Source organism: Dasypus novemcinctus, chromosome 8, assembly GCF_030445035.2.
Source record: "Dasypus novemcinctus isolate mDasNov1 chromosome 8, mDasNov1.1.hap2, whole genome shotgun sequence".
NCBI lineage: Eukaryota > Metazoa > Chordata > Mammalia > Cingulata > Dasypodidae > Dasypus > Dasypus novemcinctus.
Window position 1 is genome coordinate 82,796,258 of NC_080680.1, and position 15,551 is coordinate 82,811,808.

Consider the following 15,551-nt stretch of genomic DNA (forward strand, 5'->3'; position numbering starts at 1 on the left):
CTCTTTAGCCTGTGGGCTTATACTGTTTCTAACTCCTTCAGTGTAATTTATAGAGTTTAGGAAGGAGAAGGGATAAAGATATCATTTCAATTCACCATGTTTAACCAAAAGCAATCTATTACTTTTTTAAAAATATTTTTTTATTACAGAAGTTGTGAACTTACAAAACAATCATGCACATATGTAAAATTCCCATACAATGCCCCTTCACCAACATACCACACCATTGTGGAATAAATGTTACAGATTATGAGGTAATATCATCAGACTATTACCAGTAGCTATTATGGTCCATAGAGTTCATTTGGCATAATTTTTCCATAGCCCCTGATTAGTCAGCCAAAGGGGTGCTGATGCAAAATACCAGAAATCTATTGGCTTTTATGAAGGGTATTTATTTGGAGTAGAAGCTTACAGTTATTAGCTCATAAAGCATAAATTACCTCCCTCACGAAAGTCTGTTGCCACATACTAGAACAAGATAGACGGCTACAAGGGTCCAGCCTTCCTCTTCCTCTTATGGCTCTGTGGTCCCAGCTTCTTCCAATATCAGCTGTAGGTTGGGATGTCTCATCTCTCTCCCGGGACTCAAGTTTCTCTCCAGGCTTAGCTGCTTGGCCACAGGCCAGCTGTAAACTATCAGGCGAATGGCTTGTCCCTTCCTGGGGCCTCTGCAGTGTCTAATGGAGCCTTCTCTTTTTCCTTATGTATCTGCTTCTCTGTGTGCTTACTTCCCGGGCTCCAGGATCAAAATTCCCGCATCAAAACTCCACTCTCTGCTCTGCCATGTGGGTTTCCCTGTGAGTCCTATCCCTCTTGGTGGCAGTGACTCAATGTCTTACTGATGTGGCCCAACCAAAGCCTTAATCATAATTTAATCAAGTAAAAGTGAAACCTCTAAATCCAATACAATCTAATATGCCCAGAGGAACAAACCAGTTTACAAACATAATCCAGTATCTATTTTTGGAATTCATAAATAATGCCAAACTGCTACACTGCCCCCCCCCCCATTATTAACTCAGTACATCTTCCGGCATTGATGCAAGGATACTACAGTATTGCTGTTAACTATAGTCCATAGGTTACATTTATTGTACTTTTTCCATGCTTTTCCACATTCCCACCACCCTGCAGTAGTGATATACATCTGTTCTAGTTCACAGAAGGGCATTTTTGCATTTGTACTATTGACCACAATTCTCATCTACCTCTGATTCACTGTGTTATTCAGTCCCTACATTATTCTCTAGTTTTCTTTTGATTGACATTTACATTCCCAGACTACCCTTTTCAGCCAAAATCTCATTTACAAACCTGCTGCTACTCACTATAATGTGTTACCATCCATTTCCACACTTTTAAAGTCAAGTTAATTAAAACTTCTACATACATTAAGCATCAGTACTCCATTGCAGCCCTCCTCTTATCTCCTAATGACCTATACTCTTGGATTTTTTTCCTTGTAGTTTTTGCCTAATATCTGCTTGCTGTTTTTGCTTGTTGTCTGCTCATTTTCTGATAACTGTCTGCTCATCTGTTTGTTTTGTTTTCTTTAGGAGGTACAGCGAACTGAACCCAGGACCTCCCATGCGGGAGATAGGCACTCAACTGCTTGAGCCCCATCTGCTCCCTACTCTAGGTTTTAACTCCATGCATTTATTCTTTGTATTTAGTTCGTATTAGTGAGGCAATGCAGTACTTGTCCTTTTGTGTCTGGCTTATTTCACTTACCATAATGTCTTCAAGATTCATCCAGGTATAATATGTGACCCAATTTCATTTCTTCTTACTGCAGCATAGGATTCCATTGTATGTATGTACCACATTTTGTTTACCCATTCATTGGTTGATGGACACTTGGTCCATCTTTTGGCAATTTGAGTAATGCCACTATGAACATTGGTGTGCAGATGTCTGTTCGTGTCACAGTTTTCAGTTCTTCTAGATATATTTCTAGTAGAGGAATTGTTGGATCATATGGCAGTTCTATATTTAGCTTCCTGAGGAACCACCAAACTGTCTTCCACAGAGGCTGCACCATTTTCCAATCCCATCAACAGTGAAGGAATGTTCCTATTTCTCTACATCCTCTCCAGTACTTATTGTTTTCTGTTTGTTTTTTGTTGCCACTCCCCCCCCCCCCCCGAGATGGCTCCCTTGCCTGTTTGCTCATTGTCTGCTCCTTGTTTTTATTTTTTTCTCCCCCTCCCTCACACTGTTTTTGTTGTCTGTATCCATTCTCTGTGTAATCTTCTGTGTCTGTTTCTTTTTTTGTTTTCTCTTCTCATTTTCTCCTCTAGGCTACACCAGAATTTGATCCCCAAGACCTTTATTGTGCGAGAGGGGTTCCCTGTCACTTGTGCCACCTCAGTTCCTGGTTTCTGTTGTGTCTCACCTTGACTCTTCCCTGTGTCTCTTTTGTTGGGTCATCATCTTGCTGCACTGCTCACTGCATGGGTGCACCTTTACAAGGAGGCCCTGGGGATTGAACCTGGGTCCTCCCATATGGTAGACAAAAGCCCAATTGCTTGAGCCACATCTGCTTCCCATCTGCTCCTTGTTTTTGCTTGCTGTCTGTTTGCTTTTTCTTTAGGAGGCACCAGGAACCAAACCTAGGACCTCCCACATGGGAGGTGAGCACTCTACTGCTTGAGCCACATCAGCTTTCTGCTCATTTTTTTGTTTTTGCTAATTGTCTGCTCATTGTTTGTTTGTTTGTTTTTTCCTCATTGTCTGCTCATTGTTTGTCTTCTTTTGGAGGCATCAGAAACTGAACCCAGTCCCTCCTATGTGGGAGGCAGGCACTCAACTTCTTGAGCCACATCCACTCCCCATGTTTTTTTAATAATAGCCATTCTATGTGGTGTGAGATGATATTCATTGTCATTTTGATTTGCAGTTCCGTAATAATTAGTGATATTGAACATTTTTTAAATGTGCTTTTTGGCCATTTGTATTTCCTCTTTGGAGAAATGTCTAAGCCCATCTTTTAATTGGATTGCTTACCCTTTTATTGTGGAGTTGGAGAAATGTCTATGCTCATTTTTAAATTGGATTGCTTACTTTTTTATTGTGGAGTTGTATGATCTCTTTATGTAGAATGGAAATCAAGCCCTTATCAGATAAGTTGTTTCCAAGTATTTTCTCCCATTGAGTGGGCTGCCTTTTCACCTTTATGAAGTCCTTTGAATCATAAAAGTGTTTAATTTTAAGGAGGACACATTTATCCATGTGTCTTTTTCGTGTCTCATGCTTTCAGTGTAAGGTTTAAGAACACACCAACTACCACCAGGTCTTGAAGATGTTTTCCTACATTTTCTTCTAGGAGCTTTATGGTTCTAGTTTTTATATTTAGGTCTTTGATCCATTTTGAGTTAATTTTTGTATAAGGTATGAAATAGGGGTCTTCTTTTTTTCTTTCTTTTGGCTGTGGATATCCAGTTCTCCCAGCTCCATTTCTCCATTTGTTGAATAGACTGTTCTTACCCAGCTGGGTGGGATTGACAGACTTGTCAAAAATCACTTAACCATAGATGTGAGGGTCTGTTTCTGATCTATCAATTCAGTTCCGTTGGTCTATGTGTCTATCTTTATGCCAGTACCATGCTGTTTTTACCACTGTAGCTAGGTAATATGATTTAAAATCCAGAAGTTAGAGTCCTCCAACTTTGCTTTTTCTTTTAAAGATGTTTCTGGCTCTTCAGGGTCCCTTACCTTTCCAAATAAATTTGATAATTGTGTTTTCCATTTATTTAAAAAATGCTTAAAAAAATGCTTGTGGAATTCTTATCAGGATTGCATTGAATCTGTTTATCAATTTGGGTTGAATTGACTTTTTTTAAAGAAATGATTTATTTATTTCTCTCCCCTTCCCCCCGCCCCCCCACCCCACCCCAGTTGTGTGTTCTCTGTGTTCATTCACTGAGTCTTCTTTGTCCCCTTCTGTTGTTGTCAGTGGCACAGGAATCTGTGTTTCTTTTTGTTGCATCATCTTGTTGTGTCAGCTCTCCGTGTGTGTGGCGCCATTCCTGGGCAGGCTGCACTTCCTTTCGCGCTGGGCGGCTCTCCTTACAGGGGTGCACTCCTTGCACATGGGGCTCCCCTACGTGGGGATATCCCTGCGTAGCACGGCACTCCTTGTGCGCATCAGCACTGCGCATGGGCCAGCTCCAGCTCCGGTTTGAATCCTGGACCTCCCATGTGGTAGACGGACACCCTAACCACTGGGCCAAGTCTGCTGCCTGAATTGACATTTTAATGATATTTAGTCTTCCTATTCATGAGCATGAATGTTCTTTCAATTTTTTAGGTCTTTTTAAATTTCTTTTAGCAATGCATTGTAGTTTACTGAATACAAGTGCTTTACATCCTTGGTTAAGTTTATTCATATATATTTCATTATTTTAGTCAGTTTTTAAATGGAATTTTTTTCTTGACTTCCTCCTCTGATTGCACATTTCTAGTGTATAGAAACACCACTGATTTTTGTGTATTGATCTTGTATTCTGGCACTCTCCTGAAATCATTTATTAGCTCTAGCAACTGTACTGTAGAGTTTTTGGGACTTTCTAGGTATAGGATCATATCACCTGCAAATAGCAAATGTTTTACTTTTTCCTTTCCAATTTGGATGTCTTTTTATTTCTTTTTCTTGCCTAATTGCTCTAGCTGTAACCTCTAGCACTACATTGAACAACAGTGGTGACAGTGGACATCCTTGTCTTGTTCCTGATCAACAGGAAAGCTTTCAGTCTTTTATCATTGAGTACAATGTTAGCTGTGGGTTTTTCATATATGGCGTTTATCATGTTGAGAAATTTTCCTTCAATTCCCATCTTTGGTAGTATTTTAATCAAGAAAGGATGCTATATTTTGTCAAATGCCTTTTCTGTTTCAAGTGATAAGATCATATGATTTTTCTTTTTTGACTTATTAATGTGGTGTATTATGCTGATTGATTTTCTTGTGTTGAACCACCCTTGCATGCCTGGTATAAAACCCACTTGATCATGATGAATACTTTTTTAAATGTGTCATTGGATTTGATTAGCAAGTATTTTTTTGAGGATTTTTGAATCCCTATTCATTAGGATAATGGGTCTGTAATTTTCTTTTTTTATAATACCTTAATCTTTGGTATTAGGCTGATATTGGCTTCATAGAATGAGTTTGGGAGCATTCTTTCTTGTTCAATTTTTTTTGGAAGAGCTTGAGTAAGAGCTTCTTTATTTTTTTAAAGATTTATTTTTATTTATTTCTCTCCCTCCCCGCCCCCCCCGCCCCCAGTTGTCTGTTCTCTGTGTCCATTTGCTGTGTGTTCTTCTGTGTCTGCCTGCATTGTTGTCAGCAGCACTGGGAATCTGTGTCTCTTTTTGTTGCGTCATCTTGCTGCGTCAGCTCTCCATGTGTGCAGCGCCACTTCTGGGCAGGATGAACTTTGTTTGGTGCTGAGTGACTCTCCTTATGGGGTGCACTCCTTGCACATGGGGCTCCCCTACATGGGGGACACCCCTGCATGGCACAGCACTACTTGCGCGTGTCAGCACTGCACATAGGCCAGCTCCACACGGGTCAACGAGGCCCTAGGTCTGAACCATGGACCTCCCATGTGGTAGGCGAATGTGCTATCCATTGAGCCAAGTCTGCGTCCCAAGAGCTTCTTTAAATGCTTGGTAGAACTCGCCTGTGATTCCCCTGGACTTTTCATTTTGGGGAGTTATTTGATGACTGTTCCAATCCTTTATTTGTGATTGGTTTGTTGAGGTCTTCTATTTCTTCTAGGGTCAGTGTAGGTTGTTTGTATGATCCTAGGACTTTTTCCATTTTGTCTACATTGTCTAGTTTGTTGACATAAAGTTGTTCATAGTATCCTTTTTTAATTCTGAGGGGTCAGTAGTAATGTCCTCATTTTTATTTTTTATATTTACATCTTTTTTTTCCTTTGTCATTCTAGCCAAGAGTTTGGCGATTTTGTTAATCTTCTCAAAGAACCAACTTATAGTTTTGTTAATTCTCCCTATTGTTTTTTTTTCCCAATTTCATTTATTTCTGCTCTGATCTTTGTTATTTCATTCCTTCTGCTGGCTTTGGGAATAGTTTCTGTTCTTTTTCTAGTTCCTCCAGGTGTTTAGCTAAGTCATTGATTTTCAGCTCTTTCTTCTTTTTTAATATAAGTACTTAGGGCTTTAAATTTCCCTCTCAGTATTGCCTTCACTTCATCCCATAGATTCTGATATCCTGTGTTCTCATTTTAATTTGTCAGGAGATATTTATTGATATCTCTTGCAATTTCTACTCTGACTCATTTAAGAATGTGTTGTTTAATCTCAATGTATTTGTGAGTTTTCCCTTTTTTTGCCTCTCGTTGATTTCCAACTTTATTCCATTATGATCAGAAAAAGTGCTCTGTATAATTTCAGTCTTGTTGAATTTATTGAGATCTGCTTCGTGACCCAACATATGTTCTATCCTTTAGAAAGATCCATAAGCTCTTGAGAAGAATGTATATCCTGCTGTTCTGGGGTGCATGTTCTGTGTATGTCTATTAGGTTTAGTGCATTTATTATATTATTCAAGCTTTATTTTTCCTTATTGATCCTCTGCCAAGATGTTCTATCCAATGCTGACAGTGGTGTATTCAAGTTTCCAAATATTATTGTAAAGATATCTATTTCTTCCTTCAGTTTTGCCAGTGTTTGCCTCATGTATCTTGGAGAATCCTGGTTAGGTGCATATACATTTATGATTTTTATTTCTTCCTAGTGAATTGACCTGTTTATTAATATGCATAATGGTCTTCCTTGTCTCTAAGAATTTAAAGTCTATTTCATTTGATATAAGTATATCTACTCCAAATTTTTTTTTTTGTTATAGCATGGAGTATCTTTTTCCAGCCTTTCACTTTCAATCTATTGGTATCCTTGGGTCTAAGATGAATATCTTGTAGAAAACATATAGATGGTTCATATTTTCTTGTCCCTTCCAGCCAGTCTGTGCCTTTTGATTGGGGAGGTTAGTCCATTAACATTCAATGCTATTACTATAAAGGCACTTCTTATTTCACCCATTTTGATCTTTGGCTTATATCTGTCATATTTTATTTTCACCACTCTTTTTGCACTTTTACTGATATAATCTTCATTTCTAGACTCTCTTCCAATCCTCTCTCTCCTGTCTTTTCTTTTCAGGCTGTAGCACTCTCTTTAGTATCTCCTGCAAAGCTGGTCTCTTGGTTATAAACTCTCTCAGTTTCTGCTTATTTGTGAATATTCTAAACTTGCCATAATTTTTGAAAGACATTCTTGCTGGATTTAAGATTCTTGACTGGCAGTCCTTCTCTTGCAGTATCTTAAATATATTTTACCACTGTCTTCTTGCCTCCATGGTTTCTGATGAGAAATTGGCACTTAATCTTGTTGGGTATCCCTTGTATGTTATGTGTTGCTTTGCTCTCGCTGCTCTCAGAATTCTCTCTTTGTCTTTGGCATTTGACATTCTGTTTAGTATTTGTCTCAGAGTTGGTCTATTTGGATTTATTCAAATGGGAGTATGTCTTGGACAGGAATGTCTATGTCCTTCAATAGGGTTGGGAAATTTTCTACCATTATTTCTTCCAATATTCCTTCTGCCCCTTTTCTCTTCTTCTTGTGGGACACCCATGACACGTATGTTTACACATCTCTTGCTGTCATTTAGTTCCCTGAGACCCTGTTCAATTTTTTTCATTCCTTTCTTCATCTCTTCTTTTGTTTGTGTGCTTTCCAAGGCCATGTCTTCAAGCTCACTGATCTTCTGCTTTCTCAAATCTCCTCAAATCTGCTTTTATATGCCTCCAGTGTATTTTAAAATTTAATTTATTGTGCCTTTCATTCCCATAAGATCTGCTTTTTTATGTTTGTTTTCAAATTCTTTGTGCTCACCCTGTGTCTTTTTAATATCCTTAATATCTTTAGCCATCTTGTTAAATTTATTAGAGAGATTTGCTTGAACATCTATTATTAGTTATCTCAACTCCTTTAGGTCATCTGGAGGCTTATTTTATTCCTTTGACTGGGCCATATCTTCCTCTTTCTCCATATGGATAGTAGTTTTTTGTTGGTGTCTTGGCATCTGGCTTACTAGATGATTTATTCTGGGTGCAGTTTCTTTCTTTAGTTTATGGCTTTATTGCCCTTTCTTCCTTGCTGGTTATGTAGTAGGAGCTGAGGATGTAGTTGGTACTGTAGTTTGTGGAGGCTGAAGCTGTCCACATTGCCCCAGAGACCAATGAAGCTTCTCCCACCTTTCTCCTCTGCCAGGGGTAGGGAACTAGGATCTTGAGACCTATCGGGTCTCTTTTTGCTTGATTCTGCTACTCTCTTAGTTTTGGCTTCATTCTCTCCCAACACAGACCCAAGGGAGTGTAGAGATAGAGTGAGGCCCAGTCACTCGTACAATCATGGCAGAGAGGAGGAGTGGTTTTCCAGTAAGAAGCATAGGAAAGGGCTCTGATCGGCTTGGCTTGGTTCCCTCCCTGGGATCAATCGCCATTGCTGGGGAAATGGGATGCTTTGATGAATCCACTCCTGGCCATGTGATGAGGGGTGTGAGGTGGTTGTCAGGAGAGATGGAGGGAAAGGATGGTAAGCACTCAAAAGTGATTGTCCGTACATCTCTCTCTAATATTCCTTTAGGATGGAGTGAATAGAATTACCAGAATATTGAAGATCGTGCCTTTGCCTGTGAACTCACCAGGATTACAAACAGCAAACCTGGGTCCAGGTTACCTGTCTGTGGTGGGAGAAAGCTCTGAACTTTTGACACCTAAATGTCAGTAGTAGGTCCACCACTTACGTTGATCTGAGCCTCAATGTCTATACCTGTTACACGGTTATAATGATATTTCACAGAGTTCTTGAAGGGGTGTCAAAAAGAGAGTACTTATAAAATGCAAATTGCCAGATGAGAGTATGGGAATATTGTTCAAGTGCTAGATGAATTTGGCTTTCCTCTTAAATTACTTTTGGCAGTGGTCTGAAGAGTCATTGCAGTGAGAAATCACCCTGGGGACTAATTAGGATTCGTCACTCTGGGATTCTTTAGGCTTGTATATTTCCATGGGCTGAAGTGATTCAGATTGGATTTAAAACAAAATTTCAGTTACTGCATTAGAGGAGAGAATGGAAACCAGGTTTTTAAAGTAGGAGCTTAATGTGGGAGGACTTGAGTATATCTCCTGCTATGTGTTTAGGAAGGCTTTCTGGTATCATAATAAAAATGACAGAGTCTTGCTTGCATACCTCATAAACACCTTTGGAAAAGCAGCATGATACAAAAGCACTTTGTATTCATCAGCTAAATCAAGTTTCATAGAAGATTCGTTTAGTAAATCTTTGATATTCTCCTGCCATGGGGAAAAAAAAATCTCACTGTTGGCTATGGGATTCAGGTTAGGTGTCCTGGAAGAGGTGGATTTTAGTCTTGGCTTTGAAGGCTGGAAAGGATTTGGTCAGGCAGACATGGGCTGGAAGGGCACTCCAGTCAGAGGGAATAGCATTGGCAAAGCTATGAGGTCAGGAAAATCATCAGGGAAGGTGTGAGTAGTGAGTTCTTTAGTTTGGGACAACTGTGTGGTACAAATGGAAGTAATAAAGTGCCCAGCAGGTATAGCGGATGGCCAAGGTTTAGGATAGTGGGATTATGGGGTGAATTAAGAGAAACAGTGAAAAAGAAGGCAGTAGAGCCACCAGGGTGTGGGGATGACTACAAAGGGCCCTGAATGCCAGGCTGAGGGGTTGAGAATTTATTCTGTAAGTAGTGTTAAGCCTGGAGGTTTTTGAAATGAAGAGGGAAGATGCTAGCCCTGAAAGAAATCTCGGAGGCTGTTTAGCTCAACACAAATTGAGGGCCAAGGAGAGGAAGGGGGTTGCTTTCACTGCAGCAGGTTCTGACCCAGACTATTCCACATCCTTGGCAGTTCACCAAAGCTAGGGCATGGATTCCCACAGGAGAGACAGTTTGCAGGATAGTCTGTACCGCTGAGCTCCTGCTGACCGCCAGGGTCAGAGCCCTGACTCTCTTCTTTTTAGGAGGCTCTTGGGATCCTAATTCCATTCCTGTGGAGGGAAGCCCACAGCTCAGGCCATTTGCCCTACAGACTGGAAGATCCTGAAATGTCGTGAGTGATCCCAGCCTTTCTCCCGAGCCCTCTGTGGGTGCCCCGCCAACTCCCTCGGCTTCTCTTTGCATGGTTCTGCAGGAGAAGCTAAAGGAGCTCCTCTGGAATACTGCCTTCAGACTTTTGGCAACCCAGTAGAAGCCTAATGTGAGCTGAAGTAATTGGGGCCAGAAGTTAGGTCTGTTTTAAGTGTCAGTTAAGAAGGCAGTCATTAAAAACAAAACAAAACAGATTAAGGAATAAAAGAGATAAAACCATCTGAATTAGTTTAAAATGATAAACGTGTGTTTGTTCGTCAGTCTTTTGCTGAAGGTCTAAGGTTATTTGGGTATGGATCCATGATAGGGTTTCTACATTCTCTTCTTTCTTGGGCTCCTGGTATACATCCTACTATTACTGTGTTGATTGCCACTGGACTCTACCTGCTAATATTTTATTTAGGATATTTACTTTGATATGCATAAGACAGATTGGTTGTATTTTAGCCTTATTGTACCGTTTTCATCAGAATTGGTATCAGTGTTATAATGGCTGCTTTAAAAGAATTTGGAAGCTTTCCTTTTTTATGCTCTAGAACAGTGATGATAACATTGGGAGGGGGGCACAATTAAACTGGCTAAATACAACATGGGATCCTGGATTAGATCCTGGAATGGAAAAGGGACATTAGTGGAAAACCCAGTGACATCTGAATAGTCTGTAGTTTAGTTCATAGTATTGAGCCAATGTTAATTTGTTAGTTTTGATAAAGGTACAATGATTAAGTAAGTTGTTAATATTAGGGGAAGCTGAATGTAGTGCGTATGGGAACTCTCTGTATTATCTCTACCACTTTTTTGTACATCTAAAATTATTCCAAAATAAAAAGTTTAGTAAAACAAACAAAATCATTAGGGTAAGCTATATCCTATAGATTTGGAAAAATTTACCTTTGAACTTTCTGGGCCTGGGCCTTTTGTGGGGAGTTAGCTCTGTAACAACTTTCTCTTCTATGATAATTGGTTTTTAGATTTTCTGTCTCTTTTAGTGTAATTTTAGATGGTTTATATTTTCCTTGAAAACTATCAACGTCATCCAGGTTTTTAAGTTTATATGTGCAGTATAAAGCAATGTTATCTCTTTTTTTTCCTATTTTTTATTTCTTTAAATTTAAAAACAAATTTTTTTCTTTAATGTTATCTCTTGTAGTTCTTTTTAATTTCCTCTATTAATGGTTATTTTCTATTATTATACTTATTTTGTGTGGTTATTTATTAACTTGTGAAATTTAGTGAGTGGAGAACAAAAGTTTCAAAAGTGAAATAGAGTAGAATAGAAAAATATCAATACATATTGTTTTATAAAACTTTAATCTTAAGTACACATAAATTTTTTTCTCAGGAACTGACAATATCTACTAAAGAACAAATGCATGTAACCTTTGACCTGGCAATTCAATATTTGGGAACTTACCAAATATATACTTGCATCCAATAATATATGTAGAGCATTGTTTATAATAGCAAAAGACTGTCAATAACCCAAATGTCGATCAACAGAAGACTACTTTTTAAATTACAGTACTTTCAGACAATGGAATATTAAATAGTTACAAGAATGAAGAAGCAGTCTATGTACTGGTGTAGAAGAATCTCAAGGATATATACTCTAAGGAGAAAAAACATGGTGCAGAACAATCTGTATGTGTACTAGCCTTTGTGTTAAGAACAGGAAATATGAAATCTGTATTTGTTATTTGCTTGTATAAGCAAAAAGAAACTCTGGAAGGACAATAGGGAACTGAGAGCTTTGGTTATTTCTGAGTGTGGGAACTGAGTAGATGGGGACAGGTAAAGATAGAAGGGAAATCTGTCATATCTTTTCGTTTGTATGGTCTTGTTTTTGAATCATACAAATGAGCAAAAGAAGCAACATCCAGAAGGGTATTCACGATGTGATTATGAATGCTTTCCTGGACATGTAGTTTGTGATGTAGGCAAAACTGAACTGGATTGTCCAGGGATGCCCACAGGCCTGGGGAAGGCGTGGTCAGGCAGCCAGGTATATTTCTTATTATGGATCACAGTCACAAAGGGTTGGATGGTGCTTCAGGGGCAATCACCGGACATTGTAAATCCTCCCAGGGCCCACTGGATGGAATGGGGGAGAGTGTGGGCCATGATGTGGACCAATGACCATGAGGTGCAGAGATGCCCAGAGATGTACTTACCAAGTGCAATGGATGTGTCATGATGAAGGGAGTGAGTGTTGCTGGGGGGGGGGGGGGGAGGGATGCGGTGGGGGTGGTGGGGTTGAATGGGACCTCATATTTTTTTTAATGTAATATTTTTACAAAATCAATTAAAAAAAAAAAAGCAAAACAAAACAAAACAAAAAAAAAACTTAAACTATTTTATTCCCTAATCCTTATGTTTAACTGTTTAAGATACAAAACTAATCTGTTTACCACAGGACTGCGGAGTTTTCAGGGCAGAGGGTTGCTAAAGTAGTCAACTCTTAAAGCTGTTGAATACCCATTTATGGTAATTTCCGATAGAAGGAGAGCACTGGTTATTTGATCAGGATTTCTTCACATAAAGAAAGCTCCTTAATCTGTCCAAATCCACTTCAAAGTATTTTAAGAAAACTCTTCTTCCTTTTAGGTAAATGGAAGAGCTGGAGACCAGTTTATTCCAGACACGGAAAGCACACAGAATAGAACAAATGGTGGCGAGATGGCTTCGGCGCTCCCGGGACAATTCAGCCCGGTAAGGCTCCTGGACAAACAGAGATTTCTCTCTGTCAAGATTTGGTGTCCCTGTTAGAGGAGGTATTGCCAGTCTTGGCAGTGTCTTGGGATCACTGTCTCTAGCTTGCTTTGTTCTTGCACCATGTGGATGTAAACAAGTCAGCAGTTTTTCTGGAGTGCCTTTCTCTCTATCCCCCTTCCAGCTCATCCTCCCTCCTCAAATGCCCCATCCGCAGATACGCTCACACTACACTCACACGCACATTTGCAGAAGAGACTCACAGTCACACAAACAAGCATGTATACTTACACACACAGGTTTGCACACACATACATCCATACACTCTCTGGAACATAAATTAATTCACCCTTGCACACACTTTGTTTTGAAAACACACACTTTTTGGGACACATACACTCATACATGCTGACACACACATATGCTCACGTTTTCTCTCTCTCTCTCTCTCACACCCTGTCTTAGCACTTGATATGATGGTCAGGCAATCTGCTGTTTATGTTCTCTCCCTGTCTTTGTTTCCAGCAGCTGTTCCTTCCTTGCAGTCCCTATTTCACCCTAAACAAAATAAAATGAAATCAAATACAGATCTGATTTGACTGCTGCAGGAGAATTCAAAATAAGTTCTGTTTCAAAGCATTCATTTTCTGTCTCAGATTTCCCATCTGGCCCTGCCACAGAGATGAGATATCACATGTCAGGTGTTCTGAGACACACATTCTTCCGAAGGAACTGCAAGCAGCTGTTCTGCTGCTGAGTTATAATAAGCCTTGCTCGGGGCTGTGCCCAAGCCCTCAGCTCCTCATACCATGAGCTGAGGTAAGGGTGGAAGTATTAGCCCCATTTTACAGAGGAAACACCGAGGCTCAGAAAGACTTATTTAGGACGCCCACCACTGCTCAGAAAACTTTGCTAGAGTCCCACTTCTCACAGGAAGTTGTTTCAACATTTTTTGGTTTGACGTTCAAGGCTCTTTCGATCAACTCATAGTCCTTTTCAGCTATCTTATTATTTGTTGTCACTAAGATTATGCTAAAATGAACTACTCATAGGTCCCCTACTACAAGCAACCCCCTCTCCTCTATCCTTTGGACCTGGACTCCTGGGCCTGATCCTCTCCTCCCATCTCCACATGTCCAGAACCCATGCCTGGTTCAAGGCCCTGCTGAAATGCTGGGTCATCCATGAGATGTTTCCCAATCCACAGTCAAAACTACTGTCTCCCATGGGGCTCCCACAGCCCTTGATCTGTAGCATTGGCACTGTGCTCCTTCTGGTGTACCCTTTGTTAAGTTATTTGAGCACATTTCCTTTTTTCCTTTTAGACCATAAGTTCTGTGAGGACAGGGCAAGTATCTGCCTTATCTCTAAAGCCCACCAGGAGCATTGTAGGCAGTGCCTGATGAACGAATGGGAGAATTACTAGGAACATTATTTCCCAAAATGGGTTCTGGAAAACCTAGACCTGTGTGACGCTGCTCCACTAAAAGAGTTCCATGGTTAGATATGTTTGGGAATTGATGCAGCCTAGAGCCTTCTCCCACCTACCCTCCTCCCACCTCATCTCCTGCTTGATGATTCACAGTGCCTTTTAGCACACTAAAGGCTCTGAGAAGTCCTGCAGGAAAAAGGCCTGTTTAATTTGATGTTGCCTAAATATTTGACCTTGGAAACATTTAACAGCCCACTTGTCCTGCAGAATGTCAACCAACAGTTACCTTGATTTTTAGGAGGCTTTTTTACTTCACAGTTTTAGTGAGGTATATTTCATATGCCATATATAATTCACCCATATAAAGTATACAGTTCAATGGTTTTTAGTCTATTCACCACAATAAAATTTTAGAACATTTTCAGCACCCCATAAAGAAAGCCCATCCCCATTAAGTAGTCACTCCCTATCCCTCCAGGCCCTGGCAACCACCAATTTACTTTCTGACTTTCAAGATTTTCCGGTTCTGAACATTTCACGTAAATGGAATCATCCAATATGTAGTCTTTAATGTCTGACTTCTTTCACTTTGCATGATGTTTTCAAGGTTCAACTATGTTGTAGCTTGTATTAGTACTTCATTCCTTTTAATAGCTGACTATTATTCCATTATATGGATATATCACATTGTGTTTATCCATTCATCAGTTGATGGACTTTTAGGTTGTTTCCACTTTGGAGCTATTATGAATAATGCTGCTATGACTATTCATGTGCAAGTTTTAATGTAAAAATATACTTTCGATTTCTCTTGCATATAAAGCTAGGAGAGGAATTTCTGGGTCATATGGTAATTCTATATTTAACCTTTGATAAAGTGCTAGACTGTTTTTCAAATAGCTATACCGTTTTACACTCCCACCAGCAATATATAAAGGTTCCGATTTTCCACATCCCCACCAACACTTCTACTATTACGTCTTTTTTATTTTATCCATTCTAGGGGGTGTGATCTCTGGTATTTCCTTGTGGTTTTGATTTACATTTCCCTGATGGTTAATGATGTTGCGAATCTTTTCATGTGTCTAGGAAGTTTTGTTTTCCAAGTGATTGAGGGAAGAAAAATAAGGAAAGGTTCCAGGCAGCACTTGTGGAAGACATCATTCCTGTATCTGTTTCTAGGGTGACTCACATGTGGCTCTTGTTTAAATTG

At 39.7% G+C, this 15,551-nt stretch overlaps 1 protein-coding gene across 3 annotated transcripts in view; it reads left to right on the forward strand.

Moving 5' to 3' along the window:
- FRMPD1 (FERM and PDZ domain containing 1) overlaps positions 1–15,551 on the forward strand; it is a 113,011-nt gene that overhangs the window by 37,551 nt on the left and 59,909 nt on the right. For all 3 annotated transcript variants that reach the window (XM_004457253.4, XM_071216865.1, XM_071216864.1), the window contains exon 2: positions 12,802–12,906. In XM_004457253.4, coding sequence (XP_004457310.1) covers positions 12,806–12,906 — 101 coding nt within the window. In that variant the 5' untranslated portion in view covers positions 12,802–12,805. The remainder of the gene's footprint in view (positions 1–12,801; positions 12,907–15,551) is intronic.